This window comes from Neomonachus schauinslandi, chromosome 1, assembly GCF_002201575.2.
Source record: "Neomonachus schauinslandi chromosome 1, ASM220157v2, whole genome shotgun sequence".
Lineage (NCBI taxonomy): Eukaryota > Metazoa > Chordata > Mammalia > Carnivora > Phocidae > Neomonachus > Neomonachus schauinslandi.
Genome location: NC_058403.1, coordinates 160,099,584 through 160,121,893, shown reverse-complemented (window position 1 = coordinate 160,121,893; position 22,310 = coordinate 160,099,584). Strand labels below are relative to the sequence as shown.

At 40.7% G+C, this 22,310-nt stretch overlaps 1 protein-coding gene across 1 annotated transcript in view; it reads right to left on the bottom strand.

The window, feature by feature from the left end:
- Positions 1 to 22,310, bottom strand: part of C1H3orf20 (chromosome 1 C3orf20 homolog) — a 79,350-nt gene that overhangs the window by 24,811 nt on the left and 32,229 nt on the right. The window contains exons 8-10 of the mRNA XM_021695267.1: positions 18,595 to 18,726; positions 14,195 to 14,309; positions 12,596 to 12,848 (exon numbers count right to left, since the gene is read on the bottom strand). Of these exons, the coding sequence (XP_021550942.1) occupies positions 12,596 to 12,848; positions 14,195 to 14,309; positions 18,595 to 18,726 (500 nt within the window). The remainder of the gene's footprint in view (positions 1 to 12,595; positions 12,849 to 14,194; positions 14,310 to 18,594; positions 18,727 to 22,310) is intronic.

Below are 22,310 nucleotides of genomic sequence, written 5' to 3'. Positions count from 1 at the left end.
ATAGAAAATTTGAACAAACCAATTACGGAATAAAATTGAATCAGTAATCAAAAAGCTCCCAGCAAACAAAAGTCCAGGACCCCATGGTTTCACAGGTGAATTCTACCAAACACTTAAAGAGTTAATACCTATTCTTGTCAAACTATCCCAAAAAATAGAAGAGGAAGGAAAGCTGTTCCGAATTTATTCCGAGGCCACCATAAACCTGATACCAAAGACACTACAAAAAAAGAGAACTATAGGCCAGTATCTCTGATGAACATAGATGCAAAAGCCTCAGAAAATATTAGCAAACCAAACCTAACAATACATTTAAAAAATCATTCACCACAATCAAGTGGGATTTATTGCTGGAATGCAAGGGTGGTTCAATATTCACAAATCAATCAACAAGATACATCACATCAACAAGAGAAAGGATAAAAACCATATGATCATTTCAATAGATGCTGAAAAAGCATTTGACAAAGCACAACATCCATTCATGATAAACATCTTCAACAAAGTAGGTTTAGAGGAACATACCTCAACATAATAAAGACCATATATGAAAAACCCACAGCAAACATCATACTCAATGGGAAAAAACTGAGAGCTTTCCCCCTAAGGTCAGAAACAAGACAAGGATGTCCACACTCACCACTTCTATTCAACATAGTACTGGAAGTCCTAGCCACAGCAATCACACAACAAAAAGAAAAGGCATTCAAATTGGTAAGGAAGAAGTAAAACTTCCACTCTTTGCAGATGACATGACACTAAATATAGAAAACCCTAAAGACTCCGTCAAAAAACTGCTAGAATTGATAAATGAATTCAGTAAGGTTGAGGGTTACAAAATCAACATACAGAAATCCGTTGCATTTCTATGTACTAATAATGAAGTAGCAGAAAGAGAAATTAAGAAAACAATCCCATTTACAATTGCACCAAAAATAATAAAATACCTAGGAATAAACTTAGCCAAGGAGATGAAACATCTGCACTTTGAAAACTATAAAACACTGATGAAAGAAATTGAAGACAACACAAAAAATTGGAAGAATATTCCATGCTGATGAATTACAACACAAAAAATTGGAAGGATATTCTATGCTCATGGATTAAATATTGTTAAACTGCCCATCTACCCAAAGCAATCTATATATTTAACACAGTCCCTATCAAAATACCAATAGCATTTTTCATAGAACTAGAATAAATAATCCTAAAATTTGTATGGAACCACAAAAGAACCCAATTAGCCAAAGCAATCTTGAAAAAGAACAAAACTGGAGGTATCACAATTCCATCTTCAAGTTATATTACAAAGCTGCAGTAATCAAAACAGTATGGTACTGGCACAAAAACAGACATGTAGATCAATGGAACAAATTAGAGAGCCCAGAAATAAAACCACAATTAGATGGTCAATTAATTTTTGACAAAACAGGCAAGAATATGCAATGAGGAAAAGACAGTCTCTTCAACAAATGATATCAGGAAAACTGAACAGCTACGTTCAAAAGAATGAAACTGGACCACTTTCTTAGACCATACACAAAAATAAACTCAAAATGGATTAAGGACCAAAATATGACACCAGAGACCATAAAAATCCTAGAAGGGAGCACAGGCAGTAATTTCTCTGACACTGACCATAGCAATATTTTTCTAGATATGTTTCCTGAGGCAAGGGAAACAATAGCAAAAATAAGCTATTGGGACTATATCAAAATAAAATGTTTCTGCACAGCAAAGGAAACAATCAACAAAACCAAAAGACTACTTATGGAATGGGAGAACGTATTTGCAAATGCCATATCTAATAAAGGGTTAGTATCCAAAATATATAAAGAACTTATAAAAGTCAATGCCAAAACCCAAATAATCCAATTAAAAAATGGGCAGAAGACATGAACAGATATTTCTCCAAAGAAGACATACAGATGGCCAACAGACACATGAAGATGCTTATTATCACTCAACATCAGGGAAATGCAAATCAAAACCACAATGAGATATCATCTCACACCTGTCAGAGCGGCTAAAATTAACAACATAGGAAACAACAGATGTTGGCAAGGATGCAGAGAAAGGGGAACCCTCTTACACTTTTGGTGGGAATGCAAACTGGTACAGCCACTCTGGAAAATAGTATGGAGGTTCCTCAAAAAAATAAAAAAAAAGAATTACCATATGGCCCAGTAATTCTACTACTGGGTATTTACCCAAAGAATACAAAAACATTAATTTGAAAAGAAATATGCACCCCTATGTTTATTGCAGTATTATTTACAATAGCCAAATTATGGAAGCAACCCAAATGTCCATCACAATATGAATAGAAAAAGACGTGGTGTATATATATATAATAGACTATCACTCAGGCATGAAAAAGAATGAAATCTTGCCATTTACAACAACATGGATGGATCTAGAGAGTATAATGCTAATTGAAATAAGTCAGTCAGAGAAAGAAAAATATGTGATTTCACTCTATTGTGGAATTTAAGAAACAAAACAGGGGTGCCTGGGTGGCTCAGTTGGTTAAGCATCTGCCTTCGGCTCAGGTCATGATCACAGGGTCCTGGGATCAAGCCCCATGTCAGGCTCCCTGCTTAACGGGCAGCATGCTTCTCCCTCTCCCTCTGCCCCTCCCCCCTCTTTCTCTATCCCAAATAATAAATAAAACCTTAAAAAAAAGAAGAAACAAAATAAATGAACAAAGAAAAAAAAAGAGACAAACCAAAAAACAGACTTAACTATAGAGAACAAACAGATGGTTACCAGAGGGGAGGTGGGTAGGATGATGGGTGAAATAGGTGATTGGGATTAAGAGTATACTTATCATGATGAGCACTGAGTTATGTATAGAGTTGTTGAATCACTATATTGTACACCTTTAAGTTATATAACTCTATATGTTAACTATACTGGAATTGAAAAATTTTAAAGATAAATATGAATTAAAACTATACTAAGGTAACATATTCTCCTGATGAGAACATAAACTGGCATAACATTTATGGAGATTAATTTGGACTCTTTCTCTTTTTTTAAAAATTTATTTATTTCAGAGAGGGAATGTGTGTGTGAGTGGGGGGAGGGGCAGAAGGAGAGGGGAAGCCGACTCCCCACAGAGCTCAATACAGGGCCTGATCCCCTGACCTGGAAATCATGACCTGAGCAGAAACCAAAAGTCGGACACTTAACCAACTGAGCCACCCAGGCGCCCCTGGACTATGTCTTAAAATTATAAATACACAGGACCCTTGACCCAGCAATTCCATCTCTAGCAATTTATTTAGATATATTTGTACAAATGTGAAATGATGAATATATGTGGTTGTTGCCTTCTGCATGGCTTCTGCATGACTTAGAATAGGAATAAAGGATTGAGCAAATCAATCACGGAATGTCTATACAATAGATACTATGTAGCCAACAGAAAAAGGTCAAAAGCGATTAACAGGACAATTTCTAAGATATATTGTGAAGTGAAAAAAGCAAAGTTCAGAACAGCATTTTTAATATGATGCTTTTGAAGAAGAAAGAAGAGAAAGAAGAAAGAAGCAGAAGCGGAAGCGGGCGTAGAAGTGGAAGCGGGCGTAGAAGCGGAAGCGGGCGTAGAAGCGGAAGCGGAAGAAGAAGAGAAATATATTTGCTTTGAGAAATACATTTGCTTTTGTTTATACAGGCATTAGGAAGCTCTGGTTGGGTATTGCCAGTGGAAGCACCAGCAAGAGATCAGAAGGAAGGAGGAGCATACAGCTGGATATTTACTTCTCTGATTCCTTCTCCATGGGGTAATGTTCCTCTCAACCACAGATCAGTGCTCCTATCAGAAGATCCTCCCCATTGCTCTCTCTGTCCAGGTCTTCGTCATTTGCCCTGCAGGTCAAATCCAAACTCTGCAGCCTGGTCTCATCAATGGTTCCCCTTCCCATTCTAACTTGACTTTACTCTTCAGACAGGCCCATCCATTTAGAACAGCCCCCACCCTCCACCTGTCAGCTCTGGCATCTGCAATGCTGAAAGCCGGCATTTAAGTTCCCAAGCCTAGCAGCTCCTGCCTTCAGTTCCCGTCCAGACTTGGGCTGCCTGTTTTTCCAGATAGGACAGATGTTAGAGTGGCTAGAAAATGCCTCTCCTGCTCGGTGCTCTGCTATTCAACATCCCATGTAGGGCTCCTGGGACTGGAAGAAAGATTAGGAAAGGGGGCTTTTATAGGTTCTGTTCACCTTTGCTCACTGTTATCTTTGGAGGGGGAGTACTGTCTCCCAGCTTCCCACATAAACCCTGGTCCCCTTGCTGCCTTGTAGCCTGCTGCCTAAGGAAAACCTAACCCAAGAATATGGTAAAGCAGCTCTGGTGTAATAGACAAACATATTTGTTAGTTCCTTCCTCACTTCCCACAATGTTTCTGAGGTATTTGAAAATACATAAACGTACTACTCCATGTTATTGTAGCACTTACAGCTCAAATAGCATTTCTGCAAATCTAATAGTCTTTGCCCTTCAGAGGAACTTGGAAGAACATACAGGGAGAGGGTAGACTGGTCAGGGATTAGTATACCCATTTGAAAAATAAGGAAAGTGAGATTTTGAACGTTTGAGCTACTTAGACCAGAAAGTCCTAGAGTTGTATAAACTTGGTTAATTCCTATAATCTCAGGGGTTTAGGGACGTTTTCTGTCACATGAGGAGAATGAGTTTTAAGATCAAAGGAGAAAAAGACTTAGGGGCCCACTGAATAGCTCTATGAAAATTCCTAACATGGCTCTGAATGAATCCTGAATTTTCTCCATCTGGGTCAGGATCCCTGCTCATATAGGTACCAATGCATACTGAAAGGAGTATATTTGTAATTTGCACATTTATTCTCACCTAACTCCTCCTAAACCTACTTTGCCCTCACTCTTCCCCATCCAAGTTAATGACACATCCTCATTCAGTTATTTAAGCCAAATACCTCAAAGTCATTCATAATAACTTGCTTTTCTCTTACACCACATCTATCAGTTATTTATGTTAGCGCTACTTCCAAAATTTATTACAGATATGCCTAATTTTCTCCTTCTTTCTGTTACTACCCCTGATAGCACAATATCACTGTCACTTGGATTACTAAAATAGTGTCCAACTACTTTGATTCTACTTTTTCCACCCTAAAATAATTTTCCCACAAAGGAATCAGAAATGTTCCCACTTCCAACAATGGCTGACTAGGGGGTTTTAGATGAACTGTCCTTTCTGAGAAAAATGAGAAAAACTCAACAAAAAAATGTTTAAAAACTGTTTAACTGCATTTCACAAGTAAGTGAGAACTTTCAGGGTCAGGATCTGGAAGAAGAGGGAAAACAAGAAAAGCAAGTGTGACATATAGGACAGCTTTACCCCTCAACCAAATTCTGATTCTGAAAGTGAAACCTGGGAATGACAGGCTGAGAAGGTGAGAAGAGTTCCTCATGTATGTGTTCATGGGTTGTAGGGGGGAAAATGGAAGTTCAGGGCCTGCCAAAGAAGATGGCCCTGATAAGCAATCCTGGCTTTTATTTGAGGATCTGAAGAACTATACCTGAAAAGTAGAAGTGGTGGGACAGAAGGAGACAAGCGCCTGGGCTTGTCTCACAAGACTCACAAGACTCACAAAGACTGAAACACAGCTTCAATTCCTATCTGTATGAGGGTGATCTGGCTCTAGCCAAGTTGACAGTTGAAAGCAAAGGTAAATCTTCTCTGAAGGAACATTACATTATCCAGAGCCTCAAATTCTCTATTTTTTCATACAGAGTGGCATACACAAAAAAATCAGATATATAAAAGTCAAGGTTTGACTGAAAACTATAAGAAACAGATCCATAGGGATAGAGATATTACAGATATCTGACACAGATGTTAAAGTAGCCATGATTAATATGTGTAAGAAAATAGGAGACAAGATGAAGAATTTCATCAGAGCTAAAACTCTAAAAGAATCAATTGGAAATTCTAGAACTTAAAAATAGAGTAAGTGAAATCAAAAATTCAAGAGATAAGTTTTATCAGGAGTTTAAGTACATTTAAAGAGAGAATTATTAAACTGGAAGATAGGTCAGTAGAAAATACCTAGACTGAAGAACAGAAGGAAGAAAAGAATTTAAAATATAGAATAGGAAAAAAAATGCATGGAGCTCAGTGAAAAGGTGTAACATGGATATACTTGAAATCCCAGGCTGAGAGGAGAGGGAGAGGAAGAAAAAGAGAAAGAAGGAAGGGAGAGACGGACAAAAGGAAATGAAAAGGAAAATGAAATATGACTGAGAATTTTCCAAAATCATTGAAAACCACGGGTCAAGAAGCACTACAAACAAGATGAATGCAAGAAAAATCACATCTTGGCACATCATGGAAAAACTGCTAACTAAAGAAAAGTCATTAACAAAAGGTGGAGAGAAAAAAAAGAGAAAAAAGTCACATGACCTTCAACAATAAGTAACAATAAGACTGGGAGCTGACTTCTTAATAGAAATGTAGAAGTCATAGAAATCAGAAAACAACAGTGAGGCATCTTTAAAATGTTAAAAGAAAATAATTGTCAATCACAAGAGTATCATTCAAAATTGAAAGCGAAATAAAGACATACTAAGGCAAAACCAAAAAAAAAAAAAAAAAAAGCAAGAGCAGAGGAATTCTAAAGGCAGTTCTTCGGACAGAAGGAAAATAATCCTAAATTAATACTTTGAGGAAAAAAGAAAAAAAAGCACAAATAAATGTAAAAGGAGGTATCACTATATATCCTATAGTCATTTAAAATATCACAAGAGGATATTTTGAAAAACTTTATTTCAACATATCTAAACATTTAGATGAAATGGGTAAATTCCTAGGAAAATCTTACTTACCGAAATAAACACACACAAAAATAGAAAATCTGAATACTCCTATATCTATTAAAAATAAAAGTTTTTTTTTAAAGATTTTATTTATTTATTTGACAGAGAAAGACACAGCGAGAGAGGGAACACAAACGGGGAGTGGGAGAGGGAGAAGCAGACTCCCTGCCCAGCAGGGAGCCCAATGCGGGACTCGATCCCGGGACTCCAGGATCATGACCTGAGCCGAAGGCAGTCGGCTTGAGCCCAACTGAGCCACCCAGGCGCCCTAAAAATAAAAGTTTTAATTAAAACTTCCACTGAAAGAAAATTCCAGGGCAGATGGCTTTACTGGGTAAACTCTATCAAATATTTAAGGAAGTAATAACTCAAGTGTACAAATAGCAGCTAATAGAAAAGTAAGAAATTCTTCCTAGATTGTTTTTTTAAAAGATTTTATTTATTTATTTATTTTAGAGAGAGAGAGAGCAGCATGGGTACATCTGAGTGGAGGGAGGGGAAGGGGAGAGAGAAAGGGACAAGTAGACTCCACACTAAGAGCGGAGCCTGATGTGGGGCTCAGTCTCATGACCCTGAGCTGAAATCAAGAGTTGTATGCTTAACCAACAGCCACCCAGGTGCTCCCTTCCCAGATTGTTTTAAGAAGTCAGCCTGACCAGAACATGACAAGAAAGGAGAAATTATTGGCCAATCTCTCTCATAAACACAAGTACCAAAATCTTAGATAAAATACTAGCAAACCAAATCTAGCAATATATAAAAAGGGGATATATCAAAACCAAGTTAGATTTATGTTGGGACTACAAAATTGGTTGAATATTTGAAATGCAATCAAGGTGAACTGAATCTGAAGGGAACAGTGGAACTGGTTAATAAAAACCCTGAGGAAATATCTTTTTTCTAGCCAAAGAAAGAAGAAATGAGATCCCTGTGATTCTGGGAGTGTGAAGAGAATTCTCTCTTTATGTCTTCTTTTTCCTCTCCTGGCTCTGCCACAAGGCCAGTTTCAGCAGCAGAACTGTACTGCTATAGCAGCGGCAGCAAGGGCATGGGCACAGTACGTATGTAGGAACAACAATTTAAATGACTGTGGATTTCTCATCAGAAACTGTGGAGATTATGAAACAGGAGAATACCTTTAAGGTACTGAGAGAAGAAAATTATAAATATTTGACTAAATATACTTAGAATGCTGTTGAACCAGAATTTTATATCTGGTGAAAATATCCTTCAGTAATTAAGGCAAAATGAGGATGTGATCAAGTGAAGGAAAATTAAAAAAGAATTATCACCAACAGGCTTGCTCTAAAAGAAATGCTAGAAGAAATTCATCAGGCTGAAAGAGAATGATCTCAGAGGGAAACTCAGAACTTCATAAATTAAAGAAGGGCAACAGAAATTATAAATATCTGAGTAAATGTAATAAACTATTTTTCTTAAGTTCTTTAAAATTTATGACTGTTGAAACAAAGATTATAACATTGTTAAGGGGTTTTAATATATGTAGATGTAATACATTTGACAACCATACTATAATGGTGGGAGACTAACGAGGCATAATATATGGTTATAAGGTTACTACATTTCCCTTAAAGTGGCAATATTAAACCTAAATAGGCTGTTTAAGGTAAGTCATATAGAATGTAAATCCTAAAGCAAACACTAAAATAAAAATTAAAAAACAAAGAGATATACTAAAAAGCCAATAGACAAATTAAAATGGAATACTAAAAATATTCAAGCAGGGGTGCCTGGATGGCTCAATCGGTTAAGTGTCTGTCTTTGGCTCGGGGCATGATCTCTGGGTCCTGGGATCAAGCCCCACATTGGGCTCCTTGCTCAGCGGAAGTCTGCTTCTCCCTCTCCCTCTGCCCTGCTTTTGCTGTTTCTCACTCTACCTAAAAAAAATCTTTAAAATAAATAAATAAAAAAAAATAAAAATATTCAAGCAATTCAAAAGAAAGCGGGAGAGAAGAGAGGAGCAACAACAAAACAAAACAAAAAACAAAAACAGGATATAAACAGAAAAATAATAAAATAGTAGACTTAAATCTAACTATATCAATAATTACATTAAATGTCAATGGTCTAATTCTGAAGTAAAACTTTGTTTCTACCATAGGTTCTCTTGGGGATTAATGTATGCTGGCTTCATATTTATCCTGTAGATTTTTATGGCTCTGATCATAACATCTATCCAAATTGTAGTAATTGTTGGCTTCATGGTGATATTCACACTCTTTGTCTTATATGGCCTGTCTTTGGTGAGTTGGCAAAATGTATCTCTTAATTTGTTTCACATCTCAGATATATGAGTAAATGATGTTTCTTTACGAAAAAAAAAATGTAAATGGTCTAATCACACCAATTAAAAGATCGTCATGTTGGATAAAAATACAAGACTTAACTATATGCTATTCACAAGAAACGTACTTTAAACATAATGATACAGATAGATTAAAAGTAACAGAATGGAAAAGTTATGCTAAGCAAATACTAATCAAAAGAAATCTGAAGTGAGTGTATTATTATTATACAGAGTGGACTTCAGAACAAGAAAAATTACCAGGTATCAAGAGGACATTACATAATGATAAAAGAGCCAAATGTGCTATACCTGACAACATAGCTCCAAGATTGATGAAGCAAAAATATGATAAAATTTTAAGATATTGAAGACATATATCGAAAAACCTCAAAAATGTTATAATTTTTGCTTTCAACAGTTACACATATTTTAAGAAACTTAGGTGAAATAAATCCACAATCATACTTGGAGACATCAACACTCTATTCTCAGTAACCAACAGAACAAGAAGACGGAAAATCAGCAAGGATACAGAAGAACTAAACAGCACTATCACTGGACATCATTGACACTTGTCCATGATCTTCTATTGAAAGATTTGCTGAAGACTCCACCCATCAAGAGCAGAATACAGTTCTTTTCAAGGGCACATGTAGCACTTACCAAGATGGACCACATTCTGGGGTCATAAAACAAACCTTAACAAACTTAAAAGAATAGAAATCATACAAAATATGTTCTCAGACTGTATCAGAAGTAAACTAAAAATCAATAACAAAGAGATATCTAGAAAATCCTCAAACATTTGGAAATTAGAGATTGAATTTCTAAATAACCCATGGGCCAAAGAATCACAGGAAAATTAGGAAATATTTTAAATGGAATAAAAATTAAAATCCATCATTTCAAAATTTATGGAATGCAGGCAAAATATGCTTAGAAGGAAGTTTGCAGAATTAAATGCATATTAGAAAATAAGACCTCACTAATAATCTAAGCTTACAATTTAGAAACTAGTAAAAAGCAATTTATACACAAAACAAGCAAAAGGAAGATAAAAGTAAATGGCAGAAAAAATGGAACTGAAAACAGAATAACAATAGAGAAAAATCAATGAAACCAAAAGCTGATTCTTTGAAAAGATTAATAAAATTGATGAAACTATAGCCAGACTGACCAACATAAAAGAAAAGACCCAAATTACCATCAGAAATAGAAGAGGGGATATCACATATCCTTTCACTGTAATAAAACTCATACATTCATGCAAATATATGCTGAATCCCATGAGTTCTGGTAAATCTCTGAATGTGGGGATAGTGTTGGGGCTCCCTGAAAGAGAATACTACTCAGCAATAAGAATAAATGAACTGGTGATATGTGCCACAACATGGATAAATCTTGCATGCATTATGCTAAGTGAAAGAAGCTAGACTCAAAAGGCTATACAGAGTATAATCCGATTTATATGACATTTTAGAAAATGCAGAACTATAGCTACAAAGAACAGGTCAGTGGTTGCTAGAGATTAAGGGTGAGTGAAGAGTTTGACTACAGAGGGGCCACATGAAGGAATTTGGGGGTGGGCCGGTGGGAGGTGATAAAACCATTCTGTGTCTTGGCTATGGTGGTGGTTACACAACTCTGCATTTACCAAAACTCACAGACTTTTACACCAAAAAGAGTAAAGTTTACTGTAAGTAAATTAAAAATAAATTTAAATTGAGATATAATCAACTGACTTTCTATAACCAGCAACAAATAGAAAAATTAAATTAAAAACATAATTTATAGGGGCTCCTGGGAGGCTCAGTCGGTTGAGTATCCAACTCTTGATTTCGACTCAGGTCATGATCTTGGGTCCTGGGATTGAGCGCCACACCGGGCTCCACCCACCATAAATAAGGACATATGCTAACACTAGCACAGTTTGTCATTACCAAAACTGTAAACAACCCAAATATCCAGTAACATTAGAATGCATAATTTGTAGTGTATTCAAATAATACATCATCATACAGCAATGAGAATGAAAAAACTACTGCTATACACAACAACTCATGATTATAATGTTGAGAAAAAAAGAGGCTAGATGCCAAAGAATACATACTGAATAGTTCCATTTCAATAAAGTTTTTTAAAAAACCTCACAAATGTATGAAGCTAGAACTCTTCCCTTTGAGGAGGAAGGCTTGGGAGGGCAAGGACAAGAGGGCACTTCTAAGGAGCTGGTAATGTTCTATTCCTTGGTTTGGTTATAAGGTGTGTTCACTTCGTGATATGCATTGACCATACACTTAGGATTTGTTCATTTTTCTGTATTTTTATATAGAAATATTATACTAATATTATATTAAAATACTTTAATGAGGCCCTCAAAATGCTTTTCCCCCAAGCCTTTTAATATTATATTAAAATTTATATAATTAATTAATATTATATAAAATTAAAATAGAAAAATATAAAAGATACATATTTTTATTTTATTTTTTTTAAGTTAAAAAACCCCATGAATCAGATGATACCACTTCCTGTCTTAAAGTTATGGGATAGCTTCCTACAACACTAACAAGGCCACCTGATCTGGCTCCTGCCTATCTCTCTATCCTCAGTTCACAGCCATGTCACCTCTTCATCACCATGCTCCGCACTGGTCTTTCTTTCCCTCACACAGACCAGCATGGTGGTATGTTCTTGTCACAGGTCTCTGCTTGCTCTACCCTCTGCCTGCTGTTCCTTCCCCGTGTCCTTCTCTGTGGCTGCCTATTTCTCATCTTTCATCCTGGGTCCCCATTTAAATATCACCTCCTCAGAAGTGCCTTCCCTGACTGGCTATCTCATTTAGTACCTCCCAGCCCACTTCCCAGTCACTATCCACCCCTGGCAGTAGTCAACATTTTCTATACAGCGCCAGATAGTAAATATTCTAGTTTTTGCAGGCCAGATGGTCTCAGTCATAATTACTCAACATTTCTGTCTTAGCAGGAAAGCAGCTATGGACAATATGTAAATGAGTGGGCGTGGCTGTTCCAATAAAACCTTACTTACGGATCTGACATTTAAATTTTATATCATTGCACATGTCATAAAATATTCTTCTTTTGATCCTTTCCCCCACAAGCACTTCAAAAGGTAAAAACTCTTACTTAGCTCACTCATAAAAAGGCAGGCAGGGGGGCCAGATTTGGTGAACGGTCCTAGTTTGCTAACTCCTGCTTTAACCCATGACCCTGATTTACTTTCTTCCTAGACCTTATCACTACCTAAAATGACTTCATTCCTTCATGTGTTTATTGTCTACCTTCTCCGGCCCCTAACATTTCAGCTCCAAGAGGGAGGGGCTTCATCTCTTTTGTTCTCCATTGTGAGCCTACTGCCCATCACCATGTCTGACACATGGAGGCCAGAAAAAATGAAGGCCCAAGCCCACCTCGGTGTGACCACGGCTTTGGCTTGGATTTTGATGCTCTTCTTCCGAGTGGGGCTTATAGAAACAGCCCCAGGCTCTTCCCTCGAAGACTCTCCAATTGAGGATTCAGGTCGGGCTGACTGAGATCGTAATAAGAGGGCTTCTCCTGAGTATAAACTTGGCTTGGTGCTCCGCTCGAGATAGGGACTCAATTTTACCTTGGCTCGACTGATTTCTGCCTCTTCCTTAACCGGGTATTCTATGGTGAACAGGCCTGTTAACAGAAGACACAGCTGTCACTCTCCCTCGTGGCCCAGCCTTCCCTGCCCTGCTGTGGGGCTCTGCATATCAGCAGCCCTTCAGCTCATCTTCCACGCCACTCCTCCACGCTTGCACGTTCTCCCGCCAGGCTGCCTCCCCTCTGCTGTCCGGCACAGAGCTCCAACCCTAGTACAGTTAGTGGATCGGTAAATGCTGGCTGAATGTAAGAACAAATCAGTCTCATTTCTATTCATTTGTCAAGACCCAGCTGAGATCCCTCTTCTGCCAAGGAGCCCATGTTTCATTCAGGTCTGCGTCATCCATTGTACTCATAGAGGCAGGGTACACAATGCATCCACACTGTTCTCTTCCCTGAGAATGCTGTTCCCTGTATCTCTGGAGTTAAGTAATTTCCATCACTTTCTTTGTTGTATTTATTTGTGTTCTTGTTTTAGTTTCCCTACTAGACCTGAAAACTTCTGAGGCCCAGGACCTTCATTCCTTCATTCACCTATCAAACATTTCTTGGATGCTGGGAATATACTGATGACCCAAACAGGGTTCTCTGCCTCTGAGAACTCCAAGCCAGGGTACGGGGGGATGGGCAAACAAAGAAATATTCACAATGCTAGGTTAAGATTTATAATTAGAGTACATTTTGTATGTGCTGTAAGAACCCAGAGGAGTATGAGACTCATTCTGCTGGGGAAATCAGGGAAGGCTTTCTGGAGGAGGGATACAGTTGAACTGAGTCTTTAGGGATAAGGAGAAACTCCTTGGAGCACAGCCCCCTGGGAACCAGCCAGGGGGTGGCATAGAATGGAAGTCACTGTTCCTTTGTCTCCAGGCCCATCAGCAGGAGAGCCTCGATGTGGGAGGGGTCCTGGGGTCACCAGGCTGGCCCCAGGGGGAGCCCTGTGGCCTAACAGGGACAGCCTGGTGAGCTGGCTGCTTTTTTCTCTTCTATTGAGATTGTCCACAAGGAGAGGAACAGGATCTACAAATGGATGGACAATATGGGAGATAGAGCTGAAAGGTGAACCAGATGGAGGAGTAGGTCAGAGTTACAGAACAACAATGGGAGGCCCAGGAAAATAAAACAACCACAGGAGACACTGAGGACACACGGGAAGGCACTCAGAAACTGAAGGTGGTGAAGGCCTCCATTACTCATGACATGGCCCTGAGAAAGTACCTTTGCTTCAGAGGCCCAAGTCTTATCACCCATCTACCAATGAGGAAGTCACCCTGCCCGCCCATCTCCCTGGGTGGTAAAAAGCTGTCCTCAGAGATGCCTTGCAGGTGACCCAAGATTTAGGAAGTTATCAGATAGGCACCCCCCACCTTTCTGCCCCTTACCTGCTGCCAGCAAGACAGAATTCATAAATTGTGACACTGTCTTTTTAAACCGCTTCTTGATCTCTGCCAAAGCTCGGTTCATCTTAAATATTTTGTCATCCATGCGGGTCAGTAGCTGGGGAAAGGCCAAGGAGGAGAGAAGCCAGTTAGCCCAACCCACCAACAACTAGGCCTTGCTCTGGTTTGGAGGAGGTGTCGTCCCCTCTGCTGGTACACACCTCTCTCCCCCTCTGCTCAGTGAATTCCTGCACATCAGCCCAATTTCTGTGGAATTGAAGCCTCAGGTAGAGAGAATGGGATGGATAGTGGACAGATTTTCTGAAGAATGATGGTCACTCTATGTGTCCTTCTTTACCCTGCAGGCAGGACTTCCATAAAGGATGCACCCAATTAACAGCAAAGCCTCAACCATCCTTCTGGTTTTTGGCCTCAGCTGCTGCTTCTAGGCTAATTTTATTTATTTATTTGTAATTTATACCCAGCCTGCTTCCAAAAAGGATTTGAGGTGGCGCTCTGGGCTAATAAAGCATTTAAATTGAGGTGTTGCCTCACTTTCAAAGTGCAGCCTCGATAGAAATATTTAGTGAGGAGCCTGGCTGCAGGGCCATAAAAGCTGGGACTGCTGTTCTGCTTGTCGCTCTGATAGGTGGCTCCTTCCAAGGTGATGCGTGTCTGGGGAAGCCATTTAACAAGCTTCTCAGTGATGGGAACTTAGTGGGACGAGGCCACCCTACCTCCCACCCTCAGATTTTCTAGGCTGCCATGGATTTTGCTGATGAGCGATAACCAACCCCAAACACACAGACATAGGAAGAAGTTGAACGGACTGTAAAAGTCCCAGGTGGGAGAGTGTGGAAGCTGGGCAGGCCCTTACATATCACTATACAGATGGGGACACTGGGGCCCAGAAATGGAAGGGAACAGCCCAAGGCTCTATGGCCTTTTCCTACCCTAGGCCAGCCTGCACAATCAGCAAGTCTTCTCAGGGGCCCCTTGCAGCTCTGACAGTCCAGGAATCGAACATGAGCCAATTTTCTGGGCCTCCAGATTTCATGTCAAAGTATTCCAAGATGCTTAACCTGGCAGCTGAAGTCAACATTTGGAAATCATGTTCCCTACGATAAATCCAATAGTTCCTCATTTGCTGTTGTTTATCTAGTCTGAAATCTGTTATCTCAAACAGAAGGGGTTATGACCTTGACGTTTCTATGGCAAGTCAGTCTTCTGGGTCAGCATCAATGACTACTGACTAGAACCCAGCACTGTTTCCAGAAGCTGTTTTAATGTACTGGTTTGCTTAGCCCTATGCTAAATGTCCCCGAGACAGTTATACTTTTTGAATTATGATGTCCTTTTAAATAACTTTCCTGCTTTCTACCACACTGTCAAACTGCCTCTGTGAGCTTCCCTGATGAAGATACCACCTTCTAGACCCACACGCTCCACTAGGAATAAAACACAAGCTACACATGTGGTTGTAAACGTTCCTGTAGCCACATGAAAAAGCTCTTAAAGGTGAAGTTAATTCTAGCAACATATTTATCTAACCCAAGATATCAAAAAAATGATTATTTTAACATGGAATCAAACTCATGAGAAATTTTACATTTTCTTTTCATGTTAAGTTTTTGAAATGCAATGCGTATTTTCTCTTTTGGCCGATCTCCATTTAGACTTGTCACATTACAAGTGCTCAGTAGCCACTTGTGACTTGTGGCTACCATATTGGACAGCACAGCTCTGGACTTCTAGTTCTCACTTCTAAGATTGCATTCAGGTAAGATAAAATAAGACTTGAATTATTAAGGGGTTTTCCTAGGCCCAGAGGGCATGTTTGGTACATGGACAGAGAGTGACCTCTCTTGGCTGTTCATGGGGGTCTTTGATTGCTTACATCCTGGTTCTTAGCAGTGATCCAGATTCCAGTGACTACCAAACAAGAGGTTGTTAGGAAAACGAAGCATCACTACCATTTTATGGGAAAGAACAATACTCTAATATCTATTGCCTTTGGTAAGAAAAGTAAGCTCACATTTTTTAAACACAGTCTAAAAAGGTTTTTAAGAAATAGAGACATAGGACCTCATGCATCATGTGTACTTAGTCATATAACACAAAAAAGTGATTTTTAGAGTAGAGTAATAAAATGGAACCAAATGGGCAGGGTGGACTCATCAATAAGCATGATCATCATCTTAGCCCAAATGGATCAAAAGCCGGGGTTCTTCTGCTCTTTGAAGTAATCAGTGCAGCCTGAAGTCACAGGCATCTGAGTTTCCTGGGTGCTCCTATGGGGCCCCTTTAACGAACACTCTCTCCTGGTACCCCAGCAGCTTCCATGGTGCCCCTCTCCCTGGCACACTGTACCAATCCAGCTGGATTACAACTGGTGTTGATGCTTTTGCCCCTTCCATTAGACGGAAGGTATTTTAGAGACTAGAGAGAGTGAGATTTCTTCCATTTCTACATCCCAGCAGCCAAGTTGGCACACTGCAAGTGCTAATCAATGTTTATTGAATTATTTAATGAATTAATGAAATTGAAATGCTGCTCAAATGAAAAGGTGGTGAGAAAACAGGTGCAATGCTCTCCTCCCAGAGAAACACAGGTGTTCTTTGTGTCTTGTTCATATAGCATGGGTCCCTCACAAATGCCTGCCTCCATGTCCCCATGTAAAGTGAGAACATTGGGCTGGCTGCTCCTAATGGGCTCTGTCAGCTCTGTGAGTCTATGAGCCTGTGGCATGTTGGTGGCAAATGCCCCTGCAGCACAACAGCCTTGCTCAGCCCCAGACAGGAACATGCGGAGGGTGCACTGCCCTCTGGATGATCATATAAATGAACATCCAAACCAGGACACTTTTGAGAGTGAAATAAGATGCTATTAATAATTTCTCCAGGCTGGGGGCGCCTGGGTGGCTCAGTCAAGCGTCTGGCTTCAGCTCAGGTCATGATCCCAGGGTCCTGGGATCGAGCCCCGCATCGGGCTCCCTGCTCAGCGGGAAGCCTGCTTCTCCCTCTCCCACTCCCCTTGCTTGTGTTCCCTCTCTCACTGTGTGTGTCTCTGTCAAATAAATAAATAAAATCTTCAAAAAAAATAATTCCTCCAGGCTGGCAGGTATAAACCAGGACTGAGCCCACAGGAACTGGGAGGTGTGGGTCCCTCTGCTCCCGTTCCAAGGAGCCTTCCCCAGTGAACTAATCCCAGCAAAGCACCCTGTTTGCAATGCAAGTGACTTGCTCCATCAATGAACCCTTGGTTATCCCAGTCTCACAGTGTATGTCAAGTGTTCTCAACTAGACCAGTAACCCCTCAAGGATTGGGGATCCATCCTCTCTATCTCTCTCCATGATGTTGACTCGGGATCAGGAACACAGTAGGATCCATAAAGACCCAGCAAATAGAAGACCTGGGCTTCCAGTCTCCACTGTTTTCTTACCCACCCAACAAACATTTAGTAAGTACTTAATTTGAAGCAGTCCTGTTCTGGAGCCCTGGAGAAAGACATTAGTAGGAATGACAGGAAATTCTCAGTCTGGTAGAGAAGATAGGTTTATAAATAAAGGAGTGCTAGAATAGAGATGAGTCATGGCTGGGAGGGCTGAGCAGAGGGAGAGGCGGACTCTCCTTGGGATGGAAAGGGGGTGGTGGAGAGGGTCATCGACACACATTGGTAGTTATTCTTTCCAGTATCATCTCTCCCTCTTCTGGTAACAGCACCATGATGTTCCTGCCCCATCCTTCACCCAGGTGGTATACCTGGGCTGATCATGCCCTTCGGCTCTCAGGATGGACATGATACGCAAGCCTGCCCTGTGAGAGCAACCTGTGCTCCTGGCCACGGTGGCCACTTCAGGCAGAGGCAGCAATGTTGGTGTTGGCACTTCTACTTGAGCACTTAGGAAAGAGAAGCCCTTTTTCTCCTAGAAAGAACAAAGCTGGTAGAATAACGAGCCCAGAGATGCCCATGATCATCTTGTCACCATAAGGAGAGAAACTCCCTGAGAATGAAGCCAATAAAGAGGAAAGCAGAGCCAAGAGATGGGAAGATCTGATGGAATCATTTGAGGGTCTGGATCCAGCCATGCCTACAGCTGCCTACTGATAGACTTTTCAATTTACTGAGCCAATATAGTTTCTCTCCATGCTTTGCTAATCTGCTTTGGAGACTATCACAAATGAAAGACTCCGAATTGATAGAAGTTTCACAGAGAAGGTAGTGCTAACATCAGACAGTGAATGATGAATAGGAGTCCATTCATTAGTCAGAGAAAGAGGTAGGGCCCCGCATGGGGAAGGGGGTGGAGGGATAGAGGAGCACAGGCATTGAGATATGGACTGGCAACCCACATTGAGACATGCTGGGGTCAGGCCTGGGGACCTGGTCTGCTTTGGCTTACCCGTTTTTCATGCGCTACCCCATGGGGACAATTGCTGGCTGATACCGAGAGTGTTATTGTTTCATTTAGGGAGGTGAAGGTGACCATGATGGAGTCCTGGCTCAGCACCGTCAGCTTAATTTGCTCATTCACCTGCAGATGAAGAAACAGTTCTTAGGGAGTCTCTGCTTCTATTATCCACCCTTCCCCCCCCCCCCCCCCCCACAAAGCACAAAGCTCCTCTTGGCTTGGGGCCGAGAAAGCTGTAAGATCCTACCAGTTCTTTTGTTGGAATTTAGCTTTCCTAAAGAAGAAAGAATTCCAGTCTTTTTTGGGGGGACTGGCAGAAAACCTAACTGATGCTTTCCTATACCTGCCCCTTCCCTTTCCAGCCCAAGCTTAGAACCACCTGTGAAAGAGACATAGGAATCTGGAGGCAAATCAGCTTTGGTTCTAGTAGAGCTGGATAGAGATGCAGGTTGGGTCATAAGCCTACACTATCTATGAATCAGACATGTGCACCCAGGCACCAAGTCTGACTATGAGCCTTGCTCTAGAGCACACAGAGCTGCCTTGGGAAGCTGACAACAAGGCAGGAAGCACCAGAATGCACTCCTCTGTGGGTGGGTGGGCAGATGACAAAAGGAAACCCAGCAGGGGCTGAGCCATACATGCTCAGTCCCCTCCCCTCAATCACCAAATATTCACTACTCTTCCCCTGAGGAGGAACCAAAGGGGCCTTTTAAAAAGATCACTTCCAAAAGGGTGGGATTTCCTATGAGGGAGGATGAGCTGCCTTTACAGCAACTCACTCCTTACTGAGAATTTTGTGTTCTAGAAGTAAGTTCCAATTCAGGCTCTGTTAGCAAGCCAGCTTCTCTGAAGCTAAAATTCCTCAAGGGGAAATAGCTGAAAGGCTAGTATTACGTTCAAATGAGATGAAGATTATAGCAGTGGATTCACAAGCCACAAAGATCCCTAACACACATGAGCAGATATTGTCAGGATATGGCAGCGCAATCCTGTGAGGTCCCTGGATGGTTCACGTCTGCAGAGAGTTATGTATGCACAGAGGCCCTATGCAAGGGCCTAGGAGTCTACAGCCCCACCTGCTGTGTGGTGATGCTTTCTTCCATCTTCAGTGTCCCTGATCTATGTGTACCCCAGGACTCCTCTGAACTAAGGAATACTCTTCATTTCACTTCCATTTCCTTCTGCTATACCATTTATTGGCCCCAAAGTCTACATTCAGTTTCTTCACCACTGAGTCCCTTCCTCATACTCTACAGTCTGTGTGCTAGTGCTCTCTAGCACCCGGAAAACATTTGATCCATGGCTGCCTTCTTGTCAAGTCTTTTGACATCTTCAAACTTGTTGATCACTCCCACTTAAGAAAAAACCCTACCTTCTCCTGTTCTTCTAGAGAGTGTAGTATAGAGCTGTGGTTAAGAGCTCAAGTGCTACAGTTTGACAAGTTTCAAATCCCAGTGTAGCTACTTACCAGTGGAGCAATTTTAGGCAAGTTGGTTAGCTTCTCTGAGCCTGGGGACAGTAACAGAATTTTTTTCCTAGGGCACTGAGCATATTTCATGGGAAAACATGCACAGGGCTTAGTACAGTACAACTGTTTTTTATTATCCCTGCTCCCTGGGTGGTTTCTCTTCCTCTCTCCAGTGCCCCAAATATGGGTGCTCTACAAACTCATTCACTACTCATCTTCTTGGGAATTCATGAGCCAACCCATCACATATATCCATCATCCCTAATCTCTCACCCTAAGAGAGGATTATGTCATAAAAGCCACTGAGCCCAATTAGCACATCTAAAACTATATTGATCTCTGACGCTCTCAGAAACTTCTGTTTCCACCCAGATACATACTCCATTGTGGAGTCATCTATACTCCTCTCTCCTCTCATTTATCCCCTACAGCTGATGCTTGAATGCCACTGAATCCTTCTACTAAAATGGCTCCTTTAAAAAATGTTGCTTCTACCCTTCATCACGTCAGGTCTGGCTAGTAACTCCATAACTAATCTTTGAACTAGCCCATCCTCTGATCTTTCCCTTTCTAGTCAAATTTCTTTTTTAAAAAAAATATTTTATTTATTTATTTGACAGAGAGAGACACAACGAGAGAGGGAACACAAGCAGGGGGAGTGGGAGAGGGAGAAGCAGACTCCCTGCAGAGCAGGGAGCCCAATGTGGGGCTCGATCCCAGGATCCTGGGATCATGACCTGAGCTGAAGGCAGACACTTAACGCCTTTCTGGTCAACTTTCTACACACTGCTGAACTGAGCATGCCAGCCCTCAACTTAGAAACTGACCAACTGGTTGTACTCCCAATACAACTGAGTCAGTTCCTACCAGGCTGGCCCTCCCACAGAACTTGACACAAATACAATAAAACAATAACCTGAAGTCTCTGAAGAATAACAAAAGTGGGCAAATTTTGAAGAATCAAAACTTAAAAGAAAGGGCCAGCATGGGATGAATTTCTACCTTACAGCTTTAGCCTGAAGGCAAGCCACCATCATGGCCAAAACACCACCATCTTCCTGGCCTAGAGAACCAAAGGGCTAAACTTGTGGAAACTACAATCACAGAAAAGTAAGGATAAAATTCCAGAAGAGACAGTGCCAAAGAAATAGAGCTCCAAATTCTATGAATAAACCATCCATATCCCTGGCTAATCCCTGAACCATGCATGAGCAGAGAAGACTCAAGACAGCTTACTGCTAGGGAAACAGAAAAACTGGACTGAGATGTGAGCTCCTGCCTACTGCAGGTAAGACAAAGTTTGTGGTGTGAGTCTAACCTAGTTCACTGCCTGCTAAAACAAAAATGTTAACACTCTTCAGAGAAATATATCAAAATTCAGACTCCACAATCCACAGATCCTCACACAACATACACAATGTCAGTGATCTAAAATTACTCAACATGTAAAGAACCGGTGAAGTGTGAGCCATTCTCAAGGTAACAGATAGCCAATCCTGTGTGGTATGTCCCAGATGTTGAAATTATCAGACAAAAACTTTAAAGCAGCTAATTTAACTGTACTCAATGAAGCCAAGGAAAATATATTTGTAATAAATGAAAAAATAGACAATCTCGGCACAGAAATAGAAAATATTAAAAAAGAACTAAATGGAAATTCTAGACTTGAAAATATATATACAAAAATTTAAAAATTCACAGGATTAGCATGATAGCAGAATGAAGATATCAGAATAAAGTCAGTGAACTTGAGAGTTAGATCCATAGAAATTATCCAAGCTGAGAACAGAAGAAACTGAACAAGAAAGAACAGAGTTGGGGTGCGTGGGTGGCTTAGTCAGTTAAGTGTCCAACTCTTAACCAAATTTTGGCTCAGGTCATGATCTTGGGGTTGTGAGATCGAGCCCCACATGGGGCTCCACGATGAGTGTGGAGCCTGCTTAAGATTCTCTCTGGGGGTGCCTGGGTGGCTCAGTTGGTTAAGCACTGACTCTTGATTTCCACTCAGGTCATGATCTCAGTGTCGTGAGATCGAGCCCTGTGGTGCGCTCCACGCTCAGTGGAGAGTCTGCTTGAGATTCTCTCTCTCCCTCCCCTTTTGCACCCCCCCCACACACACTTTCTCTCTCTCTCAAATAAATAAATCTTTTTAAAAAGAAGAGGCAATGTCAACTTGAATGTCCACACAAAGTATCCTTAAAAAAAATTGTCTCTCTCTCCCTCTGTCCCTGCCCCT